The following is a 25255-nucleotide window of genomic DNA, read 5'->3' on the forward strand; positions in this document are numbered from 1 at the left end:
CTAGCAGTTCCAAGCTCTTGAAGAAACTCACTTGGAGACTTCACCAGCCTCACATATAATTTCATTCCGGTTTTGTATTTCAGAACCTCTTTCACCATCTCACAGATGTGCAAGGGAATGGGGTGGTGAAGATCCCTGATGCCAAAGGAGATGATGCCTGGAAGGTGTATTTTGATGAGACAGCTCAAGAGATCGTGGATGAATTTGCAATGCGTTACGGCATTGAATCAATATACCAGGCCATGACGTAAGCTGCGTTTCATGTTGTCTTTAGTGCAGATAATCGGTGTAGCTAATTGATATGACTGTTAATATTTCGAAGATCAAGTATGTTGGTAATGGAAGGCTTGGCAGTGACAGCTGCTCCTTATGAGGCTTACTGTAAGCGGGAAGAGACTGCCTGTCTCTGAATCACTGGTTTCCTCAAAGTCTAGAAAATAATGTCTGTCAAAGTACTGGAATTAAGCAGCTATCTGAACAGTTCATGTGAGCACCTTTAGAACTAATTCTAATGAATTACACCAGCCACAGGAGCATGCATGACCGTATTTTGTTATTGATAGCCGAGCCATTCCTGTTTTAAGACTCTCAAATCTCTATTTGAGCGCTCTTCTGTTAAGATATTGCCCAAGGATCCCACTGAAGATTTCTGATGACGTGAGAAGGCAAGAGGTTTTGTGAAACTGTTTGTCCTGCGTGTCTGTTGTGGCAATCGATACAGTCCTTTGAAGTCACTAATTTCCCAGGTGATGCTGAAGGCATTTATAGGAAGTCTGAGTAATGGCACCACCAATTTGTCCTCTTTGGAGCTAGGCTAATGCAGCTCTTGATCTTCAAAGAGCATTTTCCTTGTCACTCTGCATATACTTGGATTTGGGATTAACCATTCTTCCTCTAGACTGGTGGTGCAATTCTAAGCTCATTTCTTATTTCAAATATAATATTAAACATAGCAGACAAAAGTGAACTTTTTCAAGCTAGAAGCTGAAAGTTTTTGGGTCTGGGTGCTTGGATAAGTTATGATCTGTACTTAGGTCACCTTTTCTGCCTATTGATTTAAGCCAAAGTGGAAAATAATTGGAAGGTACCTCTGGAGGGTCTAGTACCTGCTTATAACAGGGCTTACTTAGGAGTTGGAATAGACTGGTCGGGACCTCTTCCAGTTTGTTGGAAATTTCAAGGATGGAGATCCACCACCTTTCTGGGCTCCTCTCCTCAGGCTATGTTACTCTGGGGAAGAAATTCCTGGTTGAAAGCCAAATTGGAAAATCCTACTTTGTATTTCCTATGCTGTAACTGCTGCATATTGCTGCTTATCTTTTAATCTTCCCTCTAAAAGGATTTTGGCCTGGCTCAGTCTTCTCACTGACTCTCCCCTCTCTAACTAGTCAAGACATTGATTAGATCCCCACTCCCCACTCTCTTCTTCAAGCTAAATAAAGCCATTTTCTGTGTGTATCTTTATTTAGGAAGTGCCTAAATGACTGATGGGTACGTAGGTATCATTTAACAAGCAAGTGAATGTTCAGGCATCAGTATCATGTTTGTCTGAAATACTGACTTGTGAATTCCTGTGGAATTCTCTCACTGGAGCTTTTTTGGTTATAAACATTTGTAGGTAAGCTAACGTCTGTGATGAGCCCCTGAGGCAGAAAGCTACTTAGAAAATAGTTCCCAAATTTAGTTTGGGAGCTCAGTGAGCATTCCTGCTGAAAAAGGACTGTTTAAAAATGACCAACTCTGCTGGAATGAACTTTACTTGCTGTGTCCCATAATATCAGACCTCTTAAGCTCTGGGGTTTTTTCCCCCTTACGTCTAACAGATTTTCTTTGATTGTTGAATCATTTCGCAAGCCCGGATGCTTCTGGCATTATTTTGAGATTTCCTGCAGGAGGGTTCCTTGCACTTCAATGACAACAGTTAAATGGGAAAATGCAAATGAGCGTGCAGGCTTCCTGCAGGCTGGAAGGGTTAGCCCTAAGGAATCACATATCAGTGCAGCACAGAAATACTAGTGTGTGATCTCTCTGTGCTTGAATGCTTTCCAGTTCCTGCTGCTCCATGTCACCTCAGGACCTGGGCTGCCTCAAGTGACAGCAAATTATATAGATTTCCTCGTGTCAGGCGTGGTTCTAGGAACTGGCATCAGGACCTGGGGTATCACCGAAGTCACAAGGTGTTTGCAATAGTTGAGACGCTATTTTATGATTTGAAAGGGCTGTGGTGAAGGGATTTTTCTTGTTCTAAGCATATCTGGTGTCTAGATGGTATCTTTCTGAAAAAAAAAAAAAAAGCTCTTTAGGTGCTGGAGATTTACAGAAAGGGAGAAAAACATAACTTTCATGGTGCCAGCTAGAGTAAGGGATAGCATCAAGTTGTGCTACACAAAAGAAATGAGAATGACTTACAGAACTGTCCTTTTGCAGGCATTTTGCATGTCTCTCCTCTAAATACATGTGCCCAGGCGTGCCAGCTGTGATGAGCACCTTACTTGCCAATATCAATGCTTATTATGCGCACACAACTGCCTCCACAAATGTGTCTGCTTCGGACCGCTTTGCAGCCTCCAATTTTGGGGTATGTTTGCACGTTTGGTGATGTTACAAGTGGATTTCATTAATTTGCCTACAGTGCTTCTGCCTTTCAATAAATAACTTGCTTTGTTTAAGGAAAATTGAAGCTGTGGAGCTCTTCTAGACTAGACAAAGAGCATGGTTTTATTGTCATCACCATCACACATTTTAGATATTAATCAGCGTAACGCATTGTGATGTTTATTCTTTGTGTTCAAATTGCACTGGAGCACAGATGGTATGGAAATGAGCAAATAATATTAAATTTTGCGTGGTGATGCTCTTGATAAAATATACTGTGCGATCTGTTTGTTTCAGAACTTTGTTTTTAAAAACAGCAACTGCTTTAAGAAAAAAACTCACCTCTATCTGCCTAGTGGTTCAAATGTTTTTTGTATAATGTGTGGTGGAGCTGAGTGTGCTGGAAAAGTATTTGGAGAAGCTCGTGCTTCCCATCAGATTGAGAATATATAGATGGAAGGAGGAGGTGTTCACAAACCGGAATCCATTGGAGAGATCTGACCTCGAGAAGATACAGAGAAGTAATAGATAAGATTTTGGAGCTGTGTCATTGCTCTGAATTAGACCCTTTTCTGCCTGTTCCTTTACTCATCTCTGAATAAATATTTTCTCTTAAATATAAGTTTGGTGAAAATTGCAGACTAGAAATAAGAGGGTTTTTGTTCTGCCTCTGCTTCAGAGTGAAAATGGCGTATTTTTCTGACACTTCTAATGTTACACAGACTTCAGAAATAATTACAGTGTAAGAGTAAATCCAAGATTCAAAAGAAAATACTGTTTGCACAATACAGAGCATCCATATTGTTTCTTCCCGCTCTCCCAAGATCTGAGACTAATTCCCTGATACCCTACTCCTTCTTGTGAACATCGATTGGACGGTGATGATACGTGATGTTTATTGGTGTTTTCTGCTCCACAGAAAGAACGATTTGTGAAGCTTCTGGACCAGCTCCATAATTCACTTCGGATTGATCTCTCAATGTACAGGGTAAGTGGGAATAAACAGAATCCTTTCAGGCGTTCTGGTGGGCAGAGGGGAAACGCACTATTGGGCTTTATCTTAAAGTTCTAACCATTTGGGTAGTTTGTGTTTTATGGAATTGTCATGAAAAGTTTGTTGCTCAAATACACCATTTTGTTTTCTTCATGGATAGAACTTAAACTGTGTTTTTTTCTTCTGTTATAACTTCCTTAAGACATCTGAAATGATTTAAGAATTGTAAGATTTGCTCATCTCTGATACTCTCCCAGAGATGCAAGCTGAATTGGATTAATTGATTTTAATTATTCTTGTCGGCTATGTCAGGTATCCTCTACAAAGAGAAAACAGACTTGTTCTCCCCTGGTAAGACAGAAGTCTTGTAGAGGACCTGTAGCCATGTTGTCACTCAGTTTAGGTCTGGCAAACTCAATTCACTGTCCCTGACTTTGGATCTACAAGATGTGCTCTCAGGTTTAGATCCCCCTCACTTCAGCATATTGGGAAGAGATGAGTTTCAAATGCTGGTATCAGTCCATCAGGATTCTGAAACCTAGTAGTTCTTTCTTTGCTACTCCACAGTCAACATAGTCTTAACATGTAACTTGACTTTTTTTTTTTTTTAATTCCTTTATATATTATTTTTATTAATGACTAATTCATTGAAAAAGTTAAAAACGGTGTCAAAATAAAATGTGAGCTTTGATTTTATTCATTTATCTAAAAGTAGGTCCTTTTCTGGTTAGTGCATTTATCTGAAACACAGTAAAACATAGAGGAGGGAAACACGAGCAGACTAAGAGGAGAAGTGCATTAAGAAGATGAACAAAAAGGGAAAGGGGCAAGGTGCAAAAGAAGATAAAAGGAATGTTGTGCAAAAAGCTATTCTAAAGCTGCATTACTATTAAGAGATGGTCTAAAGAGAGCTCTGTTGCACTGAGTAGTAGAGGGAAAATTATCAACACATGGCAATAGGAAGCCGTAGTGGTGATGCCATTTTTGATTGCTTCATCTTCAATAAAAGCTGCTTTCCGGTGGCTAATGCAGCTAGACCTTGAACAAGATCTTACATAAAGGACCAGGAGAGATTTGTGTAGTTTAAATAATTTAGATGTTAATCTAATTGGCAGAATGTTTAGAGAAATGGCTGATGCAATTTGGGAACTCTTAGTAATTATTGTAAGACCCCTGAAGGGCAGGTTAAGTTCTGGAAAAAAAAGGTATTGGTTTCCGGCTTTCAAGAGAGGAGATGGCAATTTACAACTTAAATTACCTAGATTAAGCCTTCCCCCTCCCCTAATTTAACCAAGCTATTTGTCAGCACTTAAAACAATGAATAACAAGCAGTGTGGATTTGTCAAAAAGAAAGTGTGAAACCAATGTGTGTTCCTTCCAGGGCAGGGTGGCAGACTCGGAGAGAGAAGAGATGGAGTTCTTTCAAAAGTAGCTCCAAGTCACCCTCTGAATAATTATTTTGAAAAACCTTTTGTGAGCAAATACTTTTGTATGCATGCCAGTTGTTCTTTTTGTTGGTTGGTTGCTAGCTGATAAAAGCATAGAGGAAGTTGAATTTCAATATAGATAATGTTATCTTTTCCTGATGTTATTATTCCAAATCAAGAACATGCATTCAGTCCCCAAGACTCATCCAATGGTTTGTTTTTAAATCTTGACCCACAGAAGTATTTGATTTTGGTAACTACCCTGAGTGCCAGAGAGTCCATGTGCGGGCATCTTAACTTTAAAAGGAGAGTTTTCTAGGAACAAGCATCTACAAATGACTGTGAAGAACATTAAATTGCAGTGGTTAGCTGAACTGCAGCAATATTCAATTGCTTCCAAGAGACAGCATATTTTTCTCTTAAGTGCTCGGTGATAAATGAAAACATGTTCCCCTCTGCCCCATTTTTGAATGTGCAAATACGAAGAGACTATCCAAGTGAAGGTCGCACTTCTGCTACTTTACTCTCAGAAAAACCAGTCCCATCAGCAAGAACATGCTGAAGAACATGAACGCTGTTAAAGGACACAGGAAGGAAAGAGTGGGAATGTAGGAAAGTGCCTGTGGTCAGAAAGGGAACAATCTCTTGTAAGAAGCAAAGCTTGCTGCACTCAGCATATGCATTTGCACGCATATAGAGACATATATAAGCACACATATGTATCATACATGGAAGGGACAATGAGACTTCTTGTTTCAGTGGAATCCAGAGAGTGGAAGAGGAAGGTATGCCTATGGAGAGCAGGGTGGCGGGCAGACTATGTAAAATAAATGCCTTAGAGCAAAGGAGGCACTGCTTGTCTTGGCAGATGGGATCTTACAGGGGGCTGAGTGGTTACACTGACTTCTTACAGGGAACAGTGGTCGTTTCCCCTTCTCAGTCCAGTTTATTTCTCTGGAGAAGGTTGCTAATATACGACATCTCTTGGTATCTCAGCAGAGAAGTCAAAAACCAAGCAGAAGGGAAAGGGCAGGCACAGGCAACCTCAGGTGGGAGGCCAGGGCTGCTGGTGGTTAGGCTGTTACTCCCCGTCTGCTCCTTCTACAGCCAAGGAGAAATCTCCTGCCACCCAGGGCTGTCAGTCTCCTGGCATCCACAAACTTTGCATTCATAGGAGAAGCTATTTAATTAAGCAAACGGATAAACTCCTGCAGCAAAAAGGCCTTATTTATTGAGCATTGTTTTGACTGGTACAAGCTTCTCGAGCAGGAAATGTTTCCAAGACACTTTCCTTATTTAGCACATGCTTGAAGCCTTGCATGGATCCGACTGTGCTTTCCAACACGATTTCCCTTTTTTGTTGACAGAATAACTTCCCAGCCAGCAGCCGTGAACGGCTGCAGGACCTGAAGTCTACGGTGGATTTGCTGACCAGCATCACTTTTTTCAGGATGAAGGTAGTATGACGGATGGGGATGGGAATGGGGCCTTTGCCATTTTTGCCACAGGAGTTGGTTTCCCATTTTCAAACCGTTGTTTCATGTTATTGTGCTCTATACGCTTAGGGAAAATGGAGATCATCTGATGCCCATGTAGTAAACATCCGCATTTTATCTCTGGTTCGCTGTATTTTGGGTCATGAAGATGAAAGCTGTTTTTTCCCGGGGGTTCTTCAGTCATAAATACAGCACAAAAAAAATTTAAAAAAATAAAAAGAAGAAAAAAAGAAAATGGTCTGGTTTTAGGAAGATAATTTACTTTTGTTAATAACATGAAGAAGCTCTTCCTATAAACTGTCTGCAACATTTATCAGTCACTGCCATCTCTTCACTATTTTTTATCTAGTAAATATTTTTAAATTTATTTCTTAGAGGGTAAGATACTGAAATGGGGTAGTATCTCTCAGTAGAGATCCAAGAGAGTTGTTATGAATGCTAATGTGCTGGTTTTGTAGTTAAGTTTATTGGTCTAGCAATGTGTAATGAGATTATTTTTAATTCCTGATTTTCGTTTATAAGCTTTTTTAAAAAATACTGTTGTAGGCTAGTAAATGTCACTTAATAATTTTTATCTTATCAAAACCAAAGCAAGTCTTCAATTTGACCTATTTGAGGAAGTGCTTAAAATTGTACTCTTAGGCCCTAGGGTAAATGGTGGTTTAGAACTTTATTTTGAAAGTGTTCGCTAAGACAATATGTCTATGTTGAATGTTGAATGCTTTACAGAAATACTCCAAAAAGTTTTGAGGTAGTGACAATATCAAAATTGTCTCAGGTTATAGTTTTATTTGCAGGGTGATGGCTGCGTATCTTTTTAGTTTAAAGTAACCCTGCAGTGTTTTTCTAAAGCAACATAACAATGAAATAATGAAAGGAGCTGTTGTTGCAAGAGGAGAAGGCGTATCAGTTGGCATGTCCCTAAGGACTCTGGTGTGCTTTAAAATTCAATAAAGCTTGTGAAGAAAGATGTCCTTAAAGGAAGTTATTGTATTTAGAGGCACGTGAGTGCTTGGTCTTCAGCAAGACTTTCCAGACCAGATGTAATGTGCTAATGTAATGTGTAGGGTTACAATCAATGGCTCAATGTCCAGGTGGCGGCCAGTAACGAGTGGTGTTCCGCAGGGGTCGGTACTGGGACCAGTACTATTTAACATCTTTGTCGGTGACATGGACAGTGGGATAGAGTGCACCCTCAGCAAGTTTGCTGATGACACCAAGCTCGGTGGCGCAGTTGACACGCTGGAGGGAAGGGATGCCATCCAGAGGGACCTAGACAGGCTGGAGAGGTGGGCTCGTGCAAATTGCATGAAGTTCAACCAAGCCAAGTGCAGGGTCCTGCACCTGGGATGTGGCAACCCCAGGCACAAATACAAGTTGGGTGGAGAATGGCTGGAGAGCAGCCCCGAGGAGAAGGACTTGGGAGTGCTTATGGATGAGAAGCTCAACATGAGCAGGCAGTGTGCACTGGCAGCCCAGAGAGCCAACCGTGTCCTGGGCTGCATCAGGAGAAGTGTGGCCAGCAGGTCTCGCGAGGTGATTCTGCCCCTCTACTCTGCGCTCGTGAGACCCCTCCTGGAGTACTGTGTCCAGCTTTGGAGTCCTCAACACAGAAAGGACATGGACCTGTTGGAACGGGTCCAGCGGAGGGCCACGAGGATGATCAGAGGGATGGAGCACCTCTCCTATGAAGACAGACTGAGAGAGCTGGGGTTGTTCAGCCTGGAGAAGAGAAGGCTCCGGGGAGACCTTATAACAGCCTATCAATACCTGAAGGGAGCCTACAGAAGAGCTGAAGAGGGACTCTTTGTCAGGAAGAGTGGTGACAGGACAAGGGGCAATGGTTTTAAATTGGAAGAGAAGAGATTTAGATTAGATATAAGGAAGAAATTCTTTACAGTGAGGGTGGTGAGGCACTGGAACAGGTTGCCCAGGGAAGTTGTGGATGCCCCATCCCTGGAAGTGTTCAAGGCCAGGCTGGATGGGGCTTTGAGCAACCTGCTCTAGTGAGAGGTGTCCCTGCCCATGGCAGGGGGGTTGGAACTAGATGATCTTTAAGGTCCTTTCCAACTCTAGCCATTCTATGATTCTATGATTCACTAGACTGTTGCACGTTCTTCCAGTGTTTGGAAAGATTGCTCGCTGGCTTCATAGCAACATCCTACAAATTTAGCAGAAAATGTGTGTGCATTGCTCAGATTATACGCGCATCGAGCCACATGATTTGTTTATTCTGAAGAATCTTAATTGGCACTTCAAAATCTCTTTTATGCTCCGAATGATCCTGCAGGATCATAAGTGTTGTCACTGCTGTTTTATGCCTGGGGAGAGCGACCCATTCATGGTTTCAGGTCACTGATAGCACAAGTCGCTGAAAGCAGAACTACCAAGTCCTGGGTAGTTCCAAAACCCTGGTGACTTGTTCTTTCCCTGTTTGATTTTGTGAACAAACGGGGGTTTTTATGCTTTGCTTGACTGACTCTGTCTCCTTGCCAGGTCCAAGAGCTGCAGAGTCCACCCCGAGCCAGCCAGGTGGTGAAGGACTGTGTAAAAGCTTGCCTCAACTCCACCTACGAGTACATTTTCAACAATTGTCATGAGCTGTACAGTCGCGAGTACCAGACAGATCCTGTGAGTAGCTCATAAATGGGCAGAAATCCAAGTTTCTGATTTTCTTAAGATAATAACAAGAATACTAATTGATATAAAAAGCCAACGCAAACAAAATTATGTGACTTGTTATCTTCTGAATGCAGAAAACTTGTAATCAATTAATGAGCACTAATTAGTAAGTGGAGGGTGATAATTGTTTTACACTAACTAATTACAATTCGTTTTGCCAGCCTCAGCTATTTTATTTCATGAGCTGTTATTTGTGAAGGGAAGGTTTGATACAGCTTTGAGCGAGCAAAAGCCATGTAGAGCAAATGCAGACTGGTCGAGAAAACTGTCTTTAGCATAGATAAACCTCAAGCAGTGAAATTTTATCATCTTTTCTGGCATTCGGTGTCCTGCACTGGGATTAGGAGGTACCTCTAGACACAAACTGTCTTCAAATCCATGAGAGCTCTACAGGCCACTCTGCAGTAATCCAAACACTATGTGTCAACGTGGGTATAGTCATCAACCCAGGTGCCTAAAATGCAAGTATTTGGAACAAGCTTAGAGCACATGATGTCATAGCAGGTCTCTTGGAGCTTGACCTGCTCTTGGCATCAGAAATGACAAAAAGGGAATTATTTGGGTGTGGGGCCACCGGTAAGCAGCATAGTTTGGCATGTTATTGTGTTTTGCATTAGATCGTGCAAGTTGCCAGCATACACTAAGAATTTTAAGCTCTTCAGATGAAAAGGTACATGAGTAGTTAGTATTTGGAGTTTGTGTGGTGATCTTCATTTGTCAGCTTTTTATTTCCTCTTTAAATTTACACTGGTTTTCCCACCGCTTCCTTCCCAGAACAAAAATCAGGACCTTCCTCCTGAGGAACAGGGCCCCAGTATCAGGAACCTGGATTTCTGGCCCAAGCTCATCACTTTAATAGTTTCCATCATAGAAGAGGACAAGAATTCTTATACCCCAGTCCTGAATCAGTAAGAATCTTCCATGTCCTGTACAGCTAATGCTCGTCTCCGTGTGCTCTGCTTTATTTGTTAAACTGCTTTCTATCTCTTCTGTCACTGGTGTATTTATAGAAGTACTTATCTTGTCTGTCTGTCTTTCTGTCTTATCTGTCTCTATCTATATAAATAACTCTTTTTGATTGGGATGGAAGAGTTTCAAAAGGTTCAGTTACGATGGCGTTCGAGCACAAACACCCTGATTATTACAATCCTGAACTCAGGGAGGCACCTGAAAATGGGGTGAGAGTTCTTTTGGTTTTTTCTGATGTTGAGCAATTCTGGGATGCACATTAACGCACACAGGGTGCCATGGTTGACAGTACCTTGTGCTGTGATTGAGGAACGTGGTGTTCAGTGCAGCATTGGGGGGGGTTGGCACAGCATTGGAAAGGAACCTGAAACCGTTCTGTTTAACCCATGGATACTCCTCCAACAGTCCCACAAGGCAGGAGAGAGGGAGATATCTGACAAGGTATTGTACACAGAGAACTGGATTGTGCCCTAGTGACCGTTGATTTAATATGGCGGGGACACATGAACAGTGTTCACCTTTCAGCCTAGTAACCCTAGGAAAAAAAAGGGGAAAAAAAAAAGGACAAGAAAGGGGAAGAAGGTACAAGGGCATTGAGATCACGTTCCCAGAATTATTGTATGCATCTCTTCTAGGAGATACATCCAGGGCCTGGGTTTTTGAGTTAAAAACCAGTCTCAACAGCAGTGTTGTTTTCAGGGTATTTAATCTATGCCACAAAGTCCAGTCTGTGATCTCCAGTTTCCACTTGGTCATCTGTAAGGAAGGAAGGAAGGAAACATCTGTAACACTGAGCTTTTCAACTTCTAGTTTAGCTCAGAGCTGAATAAAGAGCCCTTTGCTCTGATACATGCCAAAGCCTTTCCCAAATGTCCCCTCAGGTTTCCTCAGGAGCTTGCTGTTGGGAAGATCAGCGCGGAGGTGATGTGGAGTCTTTTTGCCCAGGATATGAAATACGCCATGGAAGGTAAGAGAATTCCTCACTGCTGCCAGCTGACTTGCTGCTGACCTCTTGTTCTCGATCCATTTGGTGTAAATGAGGCTTAAACACATTAGTAGCACCGTTTGGAGCAGCGATTTCTACAGGTTTGTTTGTGGACAGCTGTGTTATGGGTGAGAATTGAGGCTGAGATCTGCCTGAGCTCTAGACCTGTGTGTTAGGCTGTGTTGCAAGCTGTTTATTGTCATCCCAGCTGGTCTGAAATCAGAATTTCACTTCGGCCTGAGGTTATGATAGCTTAGATGAACAGCCACTTCTTTCTGCAATGTACAATGGTAGAAAGGGCTGGAGAAGAAGGTGGACTCTGGGTTGCGCCATGGCTGTTGTTCCCTGGATGATACAGTGTAAACTGTCTAAGCCATCGGCAGAAATGTGCTGCTAGAACAAATCCTGCTGTGGTCATCTTTGTTTTGAATGAATCTTTGCATAATTCTGCCAGACTCCTAGCAAAGGAGAAATTTTTCTGTTCGTGAGAATGAGATAGTCATGCAGAGCCCAGCAAACTCTCAGAAAGGAATTCTGCCACTTACAATACTCTTCTGATGGTTTATTACAGTTTCTGAGCTTGATTTTAGTGCTATAAATTAATTTGCACAGTGTAATCAGCTTCTTACAAGATTCAGAGAGCATCCAGCTCCCACCAGCTCTGCAGCCCTGGCAGCAGTTGTTTTCTCAGTACTTTGCAAGATCAGGCTTTATCAGCATCTGTAAGGTGATATTGTGATAAAACCGAAGTGCCAGTGCTGCCTATGGCAGGCAAGCTGTATTCATAGTCCAAAACCAAGCCAAGTTACTGCTTTTCATCACTCACAAAATCATGCTCAATCCATTTGCCCCCAGTTTCATCTAAGCTCCCTTATAGGAGTGACAGCCTATTAGGCTCTTCCTTCAGACTGCTAGAAAAAAAAGCCTGCTGCCAGCCAAGAAACTTTCCCGTGTTTTGTTCTTTGGGAATAGTCTGTGGGGTTGCTCTGTAAGTGAAGAAGATTGACTCCATTTCTTAGTCTTTGTCAGCACAACAGGGGTAGAGACTGTGCTGTCGGGAGGGACACCCTTTTCCAGCTGTAGGCTTGAATTCAGCAGGCTGCAGGTCTGGATGAAATGTTCTTACATCGGTGTTAGGAACTTTTTAGGTAAGCTTGTACCCCACAGCGCCTTTGTCTTGTGAGGTCGTGTTGGTGTAAGAACAGACACTGGGGAGAATGACTAACACCTACTCTGTAGGAGATTCTCTTCTATAGCGACTGTCACTACTTGCTCATGTGTTAGAGATAAAGCAACTGTGATAACTCCATGTTCACTTTCCCTAGGAACTGTTTGCTCCTGCAACCATTTTGGCTCCTCTTTCCATTTTGTCCTTATTTACCCCTGTGCACTCACCCTTGGGAATTTACAATGCAGTTGAAAGTGCTGTATCTTCCTCCTTTCCCAGCAGCCATGATAATTGGATCTAGTTGCTGACTTTCCTAAGTTTCCCTTTCCCTGTTGCATCCAAAATGCAGCCGCAAAAAGGTTACTGATGGTGTGTGCAAATTTGTCTGTCAAAGGGGACATGACTTTATTTTTTTTCCTCGTTTGCATGGCTCTACTTGATTGCCAGTGCCCAAGTTAACTTTGCCTCCCAGGTTTTCTCTATTCACATCTCATACCGTGTCCTCTTTGACTCTGTCCTCCCTGGTGAATCTGGGCTTATTGTAGCTTTTCCTGACATCCTTCTGGTCACCTGTGAGCTTCTTAAGACAAGGATTGGTATAATGTTTCCATCCTGTGACGTCATAGCAAATACTTGCTGAAAGAGCTTCTCTCTTGTGGTGAGTTGACCCTGGCTGGATGCCAGGGGCCCATCAAAGCTGCTCTATTGCTCACGCTTCTCAGCTGGACAGGGGAGAGAAAATGTAATGAAAGGCTTGTGGGTTGAGTTAAGGACAGGGAGATCACTTAGCAATTACCATCATGGGCAAAACAGGCTTGACTTGGGGAAACTAATTTAATTTATTACCAATCAAATCAAAGTAGGGTAATGAGAAAGAAAACTAAATCCTTAAACACCTTCCCCCCACCCATTCCTTCTTCCCAGGCTCAACTTCACTCCCAATTTTCTCTACCTCCTCCTGCCGAACAGCACAGGGGGACAGTGAATGGGGGTTGCAGTCAGTTTATGACACATTGTCTCTGATGTTCCTTCCTCCTCAGGGGGAGGACTCCTCACTCTTCCCCTGCTCCAGTGTGCGGTCCCTTCCATGGGAGACAGTTCTCCATGAACTTCTCCAACATGAGTCCTTCCCACGGGCTGCGGTTCTTCACAAACTGCTCCAACGTGGGTCCCTTCCACGGCGTGCAGTCCTTCAGGAACAGACTGCTCCCACCTGGGTCCCCCGCAGGATCACAGGTCCTGCCAGAAAACCTGCTCCAGCGTGGGCTTCCCACGGAGTCACTGCCTCCTTCAGGCATCCGCCTGCTCCAGCGTGGGGTCCTCCACAGGCTGCAGGTGGATATGTGCTCCACCGTGGACCTCCACAGGCTGCAGGGGGACAGGCTGCCTCACAATGGTCTTCACCACAGGCTGCAGGGGAATCTCTACCCCGGTGCCTGGAGCACATCCTGCCCCTCCTTCTTCACTGACCTTGGTGTCTGCAGAGTTGGTCTCTCACATATTTTCACTCCTCTCTCCGGCTGCTGTTGTGCAGCAATTTTTCTCCCATTCTTAAGTATGTTATTACAGAGGTGCTACCACTGTCACTGATGGGCTCAGCCTTGGCCAGCAGCGAGTCTGTCTTGGAGCCGGCTGGCATTGGCTTTATCAGATATAGGGGAAGCTTCTGGCATCTTCACACAGAAGCGACCTCCGTAGCCCCCCCCGCTACCAAAACCTTGCCACTCAAACCTAATACACCTCTTCAGAGTATTTCTTAGTGAGAAAAGTTGACAGAAAGGCAGCTGGTGGGACTGGGAAGGGTTTGGATTTTGAATGAAAGCTGCAAAGCTGCACGGTACATGTATTTGTACTTTAGCAGTGCAAGTGCTACAGGAGGATTGAACCATGATAAAGTCTGTGTTGGAGAGTGTCTCTTCCAAATATATATTCAAGAAATCCTCAGGGTGCAAAATTCTATTTGAGGCAAGTGTGAGTCCTCACTTCTTTGCGCTCCAGAAACTTATGAAGATAACCTTTATAACAAGCTCTTCAGTTGCTGGTCTTAGTTACATGTATTTTAAATACCAGTCATTGGGACTAGCTCACTGCATTTTTGTTTAAATGAGGGGAAAAAAAGGGGGTTAAAGAAAACAGATTAAGTGATGTGAAGGATGGTGATCAGATTTGCTGTCCTCAGCTCTTTCACTTCTGAGTTTCTAATTTCTCTGCCAGTTTAACTAAACCAAGAGTTTCATATTGCTGCCTTTGCTAGTTTGTGGAGTAATCTTTGGGTACATTTCTGGTGTGCTCCAAGATCTGTATGCATCAGGAACAACACAATTTAATCTGTTTTCTGGAGATATGTGCACATAAAGCCAGAGTACAATACTTGTTCCTAACTTTCTTCATGGTGTTTCCCCTTATGTTCTGTTCCTAAGTTCTGGATAACATGAGCTCGTTCACCTCACCAAGTGGTAAGTTCATGCTCCTTAGTAGAGTTCTTAGTTGTGAGTAGGCAAAGACTTTCATCTACTACCTGTAGTTTTAGCACTTTGGATATAGTTGCTAGTTATTAGCTCTAGTGTCCTGTAGTTTTATGCCAGTGATGAGCAGGTCTGCAAAGAAGATGTGGAAGACCATACTGCTGCTGCAGAAATGGAAGATATGTGCTGCTTGGGAGACTCCTGTTCTGACTAGTTACTCCAGCTGCTGTTTTTTGATGGTACCCAATACTCTGAGGAGTTCTGGGTGAGAGCCCCTTTGCTGGGTCCCAGGCATTAATCTTACATAACTTTTGATGGAGAAGAGCTGGTGAGATGGGAGCTCTGGTTCCTGTGTGGCTCTGTTCCTTCCTTTCTGGCTGGGTTGATGATTGAGGGTCTCTAGCCCTTTTACTCGGCAGTGGGTGAAAATTTTCTTCTAGCTTAAAGGCCGTGTAATGGCTTTGGTGTAGAAAGAGTGCTGGCCTGGTGGCGTGAAACTGCCCTCTCCCTCCTTGAAGCCAGCCTGATGCTTCCACAAGTGCTCTCCAGTGGGAAAGAGAGTTGGGAGGTTCAGGGGGGAGATGGTTTCTCTGAGTTGGAGCGCAGTGCCTGGCTGCATGAGTTGTTTTCCTTTTTCCCCACGGGTGGCAGCTAACCTTGCCTCTCCCAGGGACCTTAATCCCCATGTGTAGCCTGTTCAGTGCAACGTATAAATACTAATTTAAACCTCAAATACAGTGTTTTGGGGCTTTAGAACCAGAAGTCTTGCTAGCCTGTGGATGCTGCAGCACCTGACCTTTGGGAACCTTCAGAAGAGTTAGATTACTAGTGTGTAAAATGTTCAAGTCATAAAAATGAAACACTTATTTTTGATTTAAAATATGTTCAGCAACTGGAAGCAGTAGTCATGGCAGTATTGTGTTTCACTGCTGGAAAGTAAGTGTATCTACCCTGCTTGTTTTGTTTTTTCTCTGTCCCAAAGCAGTGACAGCTCAGGGCATCATCGACAGCAGACCTGTCCCTTCCCTCCTTGCTGGCGAAGGCAGTACAGGATGATGCACTGAGAAATATCCCTTGTTCCCCATCAACCCAAGAGTAAATCAGATCAGATAGACGTTGTTGTGTGGCCCAGACTTGGCTGGTGAGATCATGCTGCCCTGGAGTCACTGTAGCGTAGAGGATGATTTTTCCAAGTCATACAGTTAGCTCCACCTCTGGGACACTGGCCAGTGCTCAGCAGCTGGATAACCTCCTTGTGAGCCCACTGGTAACAGGAGTCACTAGTTTTCTTGCTGTCCTCTGTGAAACCTGTGTGGCCCAGAAAGCACCAACTTTCCAGGCAAAGAGGGCTTTTGCTCTTCCTTTACTAGAAAGACAGTAATAGAAAATCAATGTTATCCTTGACAGCAATGGTTCATCTTATTTTGGACACATCAGCATTAGAAGAGTTGTAAATTGGAAACATCGCTAACAGGAAGAGAGACTGAGTAGACTTGGCGGGCAAGATTGAAATAAATCATTCTGCCACATTCTCACTTCTAATAAGGGGTGGGTGATCAGATGCACTCACAGATGCCAGCTGTCTAAAGCGTTAACGCTCCAACAGCCTCAGTACCTATTAGACTTTCTTTGCAGAAATTCAGCATTATTTACTAGAAATTAACCAATGGGAAGTAGGCTGATGCTCAAGAAAAAAAGTCCGTGGATTAAAGATGCGGTGGAAGTCCTATTCTCTGCCTGAAAAATAGAACTGGACATGACACTAGACAGTGTGCTGCTAGGAAGCAGTTCCCTATTAATGCCTTAATAATATGGCCTCGGTGACCCTAAAAGCTCATCTCCAGAGGAGACTGTTTGCAGATAAAATCTGCTGAGGAAATGTGAGAGACTTAAAGAACTCTGTGCTCTTTTCAGGATGAAACACAGCAGTTCCTGCAAAATATCAGTGCACTCTTCCACTGTTGCTGCCGCTAAGCTCTTCAAAAGCCAGCAGGTCATCAAGCAGAACAGGAATGTGCTATGACTGATGGCTCCCTTGCTCTTCGCTTTCCTTTTTCTAAAATGGGGTTTCAAAGCATACCTCTGGCCGATGTGTTTCCATGTCACCTTCAAGTGCTCTTAAACATTCCCCCTTTACAAAGAAAGCAGCTGATCAAAACGGTGCAGGGTCCACTGAAGGGGGGAAGGCAGATGGTACAAGCTGTTGGGGGTGGGGGGGTTTTGGGAGGCTTTGTTGGCTTTCTTGGTCCTCCGTCATGTCTGAGCTGTTATAGTTCACTTTTGTCTTTTCTCTGTCACAAGCCCCACCTCTCTTTCGCATACGTAAAGTTCTCTTTTATGGTGGTAAGACCTCTCCTTCTTTCTTTTACTTTACTGTAGTTTTATCCCCTTGGTGTCAAGCCTCTCCTTTACTGCTTAAGTGGCTAGGTAGTCCTAGGAGCAGCCCTTGGTCTTAGGCTTCTGTGGCCGCTTTGCATCTTCCTCTTCTGCAACATAGTAGTGTTTTCCTAAAAAAATCAGGAAAAGCTTGAATTACCTGCTTTTAGTGCACTGCTTAGTTTTGAGGAAATAGCTCTGATTTGAGTCCTTTTTACCTCCAAGTCAGACCTTCCCTCTGCAGAAACAGCATTTTCTCCATGCGGGAACAGCACTTGGGTGGCAGCGCACATCAAAGTTAATGAAGTTATAATTGTCCATTGATTTCCTCGCTCTCGCAGGGAGCTAAGCGGGCACGGTTATTGCTGTGTGTGTTGCCAGTTTTAGATCTGCGGAGAGAGCTTTGCATTTTCTTCTGTGGTTGTTCTTGAGGGAGGTCAGCAGTGCTCACACTAAGTATACACATACTTCCTTAGTCTTCAAGAAAAATACCAGATTTATTAATGTAAAACAGGAATGGACTTCCCTTGGCTCCAATACAAGCAAGTTTGCCATGGAGAGTAATGGATCACAGTACATGTGAAGCAGTAGCACATGTAATTTCTCCATTAAACCATCACCCCTGGGGACTATGTCTCTCAGATATTGGACATTTTAATTTCTTCAAATAAAAAGGTTGGGTTGTTTGGGTGTTTTTTAATTGTATCTGTGTGGGTCTGCTACGTGTGAATTAGAAAGAAATCTGTATTACACTGTTACAGAGTTTTGCAAACAGCTCACTGGAGTGTTTCCCTGCTTGGGAGTTGACAAGGCTTATGGAACAATTATGCGTGAAAAGTCCTTTTTTATATTTTCAGTTGGGTGATTCATAATTTATTTGGCCTTTCTTCTTGTGCATGTTTGTGAAGCTTCAAGAGAGATGTGGAAGTTTCTTAATGTTTTGAAATAGCTGCAAGAATTCATATTTACATGAAAATAGATTATGATATTGTAAGATAAGCTTGTCTGTCAGCTAACTGGTTAGAAAGCTAGGGCCATTTTACATCATTAGGACGTATCTTCTGCTAATGAACATCTGTAGCATGTATTGCTTGCGTGTGCATGTATCTACCCAGTTACTGGATACTTGTCCTGAAATCCTAGATTAAAGCCATTCGAAGTTAAGTGAAACACTTCCGCTTTTTAACATAGTTGGATCCTGTCTACACATCAGCAGTAATGCCCTTTGAAAGCTACATCAATAATGAGGTTAACACATAAAAGGTAAGAAGACATGCCTGGAGTCAAATTTTGGGGAAAAAAACCCATGAGTCTAAGCCAAAATCATTTATGTTTTAGTCTCCTATCTCACACTGTAGTCATGGACTAGCAGCTTGCCGTGGTGCTAGAGTGAACACGGGAGCCTGGCACCAAGTGTATTCATGATGTCGAAGCTTGGCAGAAGAAAGAGCTGGATAGGGACAGGTGGCACTAGGGAGCAGCGGTGCAGAATTGGGCAGCTGATAGTTCAGGATTGCAGTGCAGGCAGAAGCCAGCTGCTGAGTCCTCTTAGCATCATGAAAAGGGAGTTAATTTTATACTTTTCAAGGAGGATTTTGAGGAAAAGCAGTGCAGTAGAAGGAGTTGCCTGTGTAAGCACATGAGGGGTGGCTTGGGAGAAAGCGTTGAGATGCTTTTGGGAGAACTTAACGAGTAGTTTAAAAGCAGGGATGGTGGGCTGATCAGAGGTGCTGAAAGATGGTAGTGTGGACGTAGGCTGTGAAGGGCCGTGAGAGCGAAGACACGGAGTGTACACGTCTTGTGAGAGAGAAAGGGGAGGGGTGGTCTCGGGAGATGATGTCTGCAGAAACATAGGTCTGAACAGCGTAGGTGCGTGGGAGGGGTCGTGTTGTAGAGGTACGTGCAATATACAGGGAGGGAACTGCATTGTCCCCACATAACCTGGGTGCAAAAACGTAATGAAACCTGGCAGGAGGAAGAGGCTCAGCAGCAGGTAGATACCCATGGGTCACTTCAGTGGACTGTGCTCAGGAGGGCAATGCCAATAAGAAAACAGTTGCCTTCTGAAGGAGAAGCGTCTTGAATTTCTCCAGGCTGGGGATCAGGGAAGGCTCCAGCTCCTGTGTAGCTCATTTGAACTTGCTTGTGACTCAATGCTGTCAAACTCTAAAGAACTTGATTCTTTCTACTCTTGTCTCTTTGGGGATGTAGTGTAACATGTTGGTATTGCGTTTGTTTATATCCAAGAATGAACAGATTTGCTCTCCTTGATTTGTTTCCTGCAAAGATGAAATCTGGACTGTCATGTTAAGTGGAAAGGCCATAAGAGATTGCTCTATTTTTGTTGCTTTGACAACCAAAGAGTCTTTTACAAATGATATATTAATTGGAGCTACAGAAACAAACTCTAGAGCCCCAACGGTGAACCACCAAGAACCCCTGCCTGCTGCCAAAATCCTGTGTCATGAAGATTTTGTGGCTCTATAGGAGCTTCAACCTCAAAACCATTGCATACTGTGGACATGCTTTATGAGACCCTTCTGTGCCTGATGCAGTGACAGTGGTAAATTCAGACCTAACTGCTTTTTTTCCTTCCTTACAGAGCATGAGAAACACAGACTGTGTAAAAGTGCAGACTACATGAACTTACACTTCAAAGTGAAGTGGCTGTACAATGAATATGTTCGTGATCTGCCTGCCTTCAAGGGAAAAGTGCCTGAATATCCAGCGTGAGTGTGTTATGTCTCCTGTAGTAAATCCCCACTATGCATCTCCTTGTGTTACCTTTAAGGTAGTCATTTGGTTCTCCAGGGGCTGCCCTCACGATACCATTTCTTCACCCCTGATTTTCTGTATTTATGTGCATGTTTGTCCCCTCCGGTGTTCCGTGTCACTGTCCCCAACACAATGCAATCCCTTGTTACACAGTATCTCCCCAGATCTCAAAAGCTTGAGCATTGGCATGAAAGGTCTTTAAGCTACTTTGTGCCTGCAGTGTGGGCTTTGGTCAATTCTTGAACAGAAGACTTCTGGATGTGTGCCTATATTCTTGTGTTAGTAGATACAGCTTTATCTATATGTACTGCGTGCATGTCTGTAAGGGTGTGTATGTATGTTGTATGTATAGACACACAACAGGATTTGTAAGTAAAGGTAGTGCTTTCTTTTTTTGTTAAGACCACGTGGTTTAGATGGAAACATCAGATAAGCCTTTGCTCTTAAGCTCTAAATGATTGTTCGCAACTTTTAGTTAACTTTAAAAGAGTGGCAGTAGATTTCAGACCTGAAGAAGGTTTATGAGCCCAAGAAGTAGTCTGAGCAACCTGGAGAGAATATTGTAGCTAGAGTCCCACATTTGGACGAAGGCAAGAGCAGGTGTGTTGTGTCTGACCAGTGTTTAACTGGTTTTCAGAGGCTTTCAGTCATGGTTGGTCCACATCTCTTTCAAGCACCTTTTTTGCCATGTGCTTCACTGTTATCCTTCCACTGGGTTTGGGGGGCTTAACAAACACCCCTTTTTCCCCCTCCAAATCTGTCTTGCTTTGATTTGAGCTTGTTATATCATGTCCTACCAGCCGGGGCATGGAGAACAAATTGTTCCTGTTTTACACGAGTAAAATGCTTTTCTCATGCCCCTTCCCAGTCTCTTGATGGTTCCCATTTGTTCCCAGCTTCCCTTGTAAGTGAGGTTTACTCTTCTCTCTCCAGCTGGTCTGTGTCTGGACATACAACACCCAGACTTAAAACTGATGTTTCACCTAGGCCTTGCATTGCGTTGCAGGCAGTGCTGCTGCTTTTGCATGCTGGGATGTTAGGAGCCTTTTTTTGGGGGTGTTTTTCTTTTTCCTTCCATGATATACTAGTCACGCTTCCAGTGGGCCACAAGCCAACCCCAGGCACTCTCAGCAGAATGTCCTAGCTGTTCTTTCCGTCCTGTATATGACTGTCCGCTGCTGTCTAAATGCAGGACTTTGCACTTAACCCCCTTGAAAAAAAACATCTTGCTTGGATGGTGTTTCTAGTTTGAATTCTCTTCCCATCCTGCCGTGCCCACGGTCCCTCAAGCCCGGTGCTGGCTGTGTGCGAATAAGACTGGAGGCAGTTGGCGTAATTGCTCAGTTTGGGCTGTGGGCCCTGCTTTATAAATCAGGTCAGCAAGAGGCATTAACTCAGTGAACAGGGTGCTGGAGTGACAGTCTCGGAAGCCCTGTTCTCTTTGCCGTGCCTCTGAGTCAGTGCCGTCTCAGGCAAGCCATCAGATATTCTTAATTTCTCTTTTTCTCCTGTGTAATCAGGATAATGATGCTCAGTTTCATTCTGCAGTCTTTTGCAGACTGTTCCGCTCTGCTGGGCTTCATGGTAGAGCTTCAGTGCCCCTGTACATTTGCAGCCACTGGCTTTGTTACTTCTCTCATGTATTTTAGTACAGTAGTCACATTGTCAGACACAGGTGATGTTTATTTCAACCATAACCTTCACCTGTCATGAAATAACCCCTTGGTATCAATTACAGCAATGTGCTCTTGTCCTTTGATTTGCTTCATCACAAGTATTTTTAGTCTTGAACCTTCCTTAAACAAAGAAGTCTGCGCATCAGGTTTGCACATCAGTAAACTCTTACTGAAACGCAATTGCTGCTCTCCAGAGAGTGGCTGAGTTGTCTGTCTATTCGATGGACAAGAGGCGACCCACAACTCACTTTTCATGTTGAAACTATGAGAAACAGTGTGCTGATAGCCTTGAGATACGGTTGAATAAAGTGAAGGCTCCAAAATATTGAAGTTTTTATAGTCCCCTTATTTTCTGAAATTCAGCAGCAGTTTCTGAAACTGAAGTAGCAACATAGCTGGAAGTGGATCTTCCAAACTTCCTCTCTTCATTTTTTAGCTGCCAGCTAAAAGCTGTGAAGTGTCAGTTTCCGAAAAACCCTGGCTTTTTAAATGTGTGAAGAAGTGTTCTATGTTTTGTTTTAATACTGATGTTAGCATGCAGCTAGTACTGTGGCTGTGCTGGAGAATACCTTCTCTCTGGTGGGGGAAGGCTTTCCTTCCTTTGAAATCCTGTCTTATTCTTCTGGCTCACTTCATCGAGCTTAGTACTTATTCTTTTACTCTTTGAAACCCTGCCCGCCTTCTTGCCTCTGCGCCTCCCAAGGCCCACAGGATGGACCCACATACATCAACACAGCAAATGAACAAGATTAATTCACCTGTGAAGTCTGAGACCACAGGAGCCAGGCTCATGGCCAAGCTGAAATTGCAGCCTTTTGTGTTACGTTACTGTTGTGCAGCCAGCAGAGGTAAACTTCCATTTAGTCACAAAGCTCTGCTCCCTTTCCTAGCAGACAGGACCGAGGCGTATTCTGTGCAAACCTTGTTGGGAGAGGTTGGGAGAGGTGCTGTCTCGAGTCAGGCTGTGCTGACCCCTGCAAGCACAGAATGTCTCTGAAGCAGCACCGCGAGCCTCTGCCTTGTGTGCTGGTGCATGAGTCATTTCAACGTTTGCTTCTAGATCAATAATTGAAGCAGACGAGGAAGAAGATGTTTGCTATATAACTACATTTTGAAGCTATTTCTGCATGAAATCAGATTATTTTTATTAGTTTCTGTGCTCAATAATTCTGAATATCGTTTTGGATATGTTGCCTTTGTAGACTTTGGAGTCTCCCCTCAGCAGCCTGAGACCTGATAGTAAAACCGTGTAAGGGGTATTTGGCTTAAGATTACTCTAGGTTTGTGTTACAGTTCAAAGCACATTTTGGTCCTGAAGGTGCCTGGGAACTGGAAGTATTTATATTTCTATATTTATATTTATATCTCTTGAGTTTTCCTGCCAGCCAATAAGTGACGAAGTTGAGGCTGGCTTTGCAAATGTAGCTACAGAATTTCCTGACCTGATCCAAGTGATTCACTTTGCACTTAAACGTTCATACTAAACCTCTTCCTGGAGGAAGTGCATTTTTTCATTTGGGGGTGGGGGAGGGAGGTGGTGGTACCTCCCCTCCTGATCCCCAATACTACCTTTTTCGGTACTACCTTTGTTTAGACAGTTTTGTAAGGCAGTAAAATACTGCCTTACATTACCTGGCAGTAAAATACCTATGCACTTGATTTTGTGTATACAGTAGCCATAAAAATGGGCAATGACTGTTGACAACAGTGAATGTCCCTTTTTTTATCGATATGGTGCAATAACTAAGAATAAATGATAATCAGGAAGTAGTTTTACTTCTCAGAGCGAAAATTGTGGTCTCCGGCACAAACAAGCGATCCCACCTGTTCATGGACCTATGACCTGTGAAACGGTCAACAGCTTGCAGCCTGGGAGCTGTGAAAGAGGTGGAAGATGTGTAGTTGTTTCCTTGTGAATTGCCTGAGCTAACTTCTAAGGATTGAGCTGTCACTTTAAGATATGCTATTGTAATTAATAAGAAAATTTTGAAAGCTCAAGAAACTTGCAGCAGGCTCTGAAATATGCTGACTTTTAGGAGCCCAAAGTGCCATTCAAAAGGAATTTTTCCAGAACACAGGAAGTCCATATGTCTGTGACAACATTCCACTGCTGCTGTCTGTATTAGAGCTGCATAGACAGGTTGCTGTTGGCATTTAACACTGTGTCAGTTACAATTTCCGATATTAGCATTGATGTGCTTTATATTTCAAAGTGTAGAGAGTATTTAAGGCTATCTAGTATGCTCTGTCTGTGAATTTGCTCTTGATCTCCCTCTCATGTCTGGCACATGCTTTCATGTTCTTTGCAAACTCAGCCTATAATTAGCACAATCTCTATGAACACAGCTGCCTATTTAGAGGAGGCTTTACTCTCTGAAGCTCATTTAATAATCTTTTGTGTGAACTGAAATCACACGTGGACACTTTTTTTTCCCCTTATTTGTGAATGCTGTTTAGTAATATTTGAAATTCGGATTCACTTCAGTTGCAGTGTGTTGGCACTTGCACACAACAAATCCTAGATGGACGTTAAATAAAGCTCTAAGTGCATGGTCTTGCTTAAACACAGACAGCCCCTCCCACACACACAGTGTTGTACTATGTGGTTACATCCCACAGAGCAGAGAACAGAGGAATGACCAGCTGTAAGGTCCCACCACTGAAGATGTTTCTCACCTTGACTATTTGGCCAAGGTAGGGTTTCAAAGAAGCCCCTTGTTCAGTGCAGGAGACAGCTCCAGACACCACTTCATGTGAGGCATGTCCCCGAGCTACAGCAGTGGTTGTTGCAACAGCTTCTTGGATTTTACTCTACCATTTAGCTTATCGTCCTAAGTGAGGAGAAGGAACAGAGACAAGCTTTGCTGTCCTGCTTCTAGGACCTGCCTGGTTTGGAGCCTTGACCATGCTGCAAGGCTGGTGGTCCAACTCTTAACATGAACTAAGTTTGTGCTTCTTTAAAAGAAAACAATGAAGAGCTGCTTACAGGGCTGGCCAGCCTCCTGCAAGCCCTAGCAGATGTGCCATGCTATCACCAGAAGTTAATCGTATTCACATCTTCACAGTGAGATCAGCAGCCCGTACAAACGGGAGGGTGTTTGAGAGAAGGCTTGGGCAAAGAGAGAGCGGGATTAACGTGGAGAAGCTATTAACCTTGATTCTCCCTCCTGGGACTCCAGAAATATGTCTGTATCTGCAGATAAAGTGGCTGAAGGCCCCTGGAATACAGACATTTCTTTTTCTCCCTTTATACTCATTTGCAGCTCTCGCATGAATGAAAGGTGGTAGACCCGAATGGGCAGCAGGACAGTCTGCCGTCTCTCTTAGCATGCAGAGATAGTGCTATTGGAGGTCTCTGTTCTCCTCGCTGGCACATGGGTGAAAGGGGAAGAAAAGACCAAGTGCTTTGAGATGATGCAAAGTTAAATAAAGGTGGTGCTCAAGGGGAAAAAAGGGAGAGGTACAAAGAAAAAGACAGGGGAGAAGGACAAAACCAGCACAGGACAAACGATCAGCAGGGGCTGGGCAGGGCTGGCCTTTGTTCTGCTTGTCCAGCCCAAGCAATGGTACAGCCCCCCCTCATTGGCAGCTTGCGTACAGGTAGGAGTATTTTTTGGGAACTTTGGCAGCACACATTCAGATGTCTA

At 43.5% G+C, this 25255-nt stretch overlaps 1 protein-coding gene across 1 annotated transcript in view; it reads left to right on the forward strand.

Annotated features, from left to right (window-relative positions):
* UNC13B (unc-13 homolog B) overlaps positions 1-25255 on the forward strand; it is a 191342-nt gene that overhangs the window by 130015 nt on the left and 36072 nt on the right. The window contains exons 18-25 of the mRNA XM_074166749.1: positions 84-247; positions 2428-2578; positions 3515-3583; positions 6384-6473; positions 9009-9143; positions 9969-10102; positions 11045-11130; positions 19760-19886. Coding sequence (XP_074022850.1) covers positions 84-247; positions 2428-2578; positions 3515-3583; positions 6384-6473; positions 9009-9143; positions 9969-10102; positions 11045-11130; positions 19760-19886 — 956 coding nt within the window. The remainder of the gene's footprint in view (positions 1-83; positions 248-2427; positions 2579-3514; positions 3584-6383; positions 6474-9008; positions 9144-9968; positions 10103-11044; positions 11131-19759; positions 19887-25255) is intronic.

The sequence above is a fragment of the Numenius arquata genome, chromosome Z, assembly GCF_964106895.1.
Source record: "Numenius arquata chromosome Z, bNumArq3.hap1.1, whole genome shotgun sequence".
Classification (NCBI taxonomy): Eukaryota; Metazoa; Chordata; class Aves; order Charadriiformes; family Scolopacidae; genus Numenius; species Numenius arquata.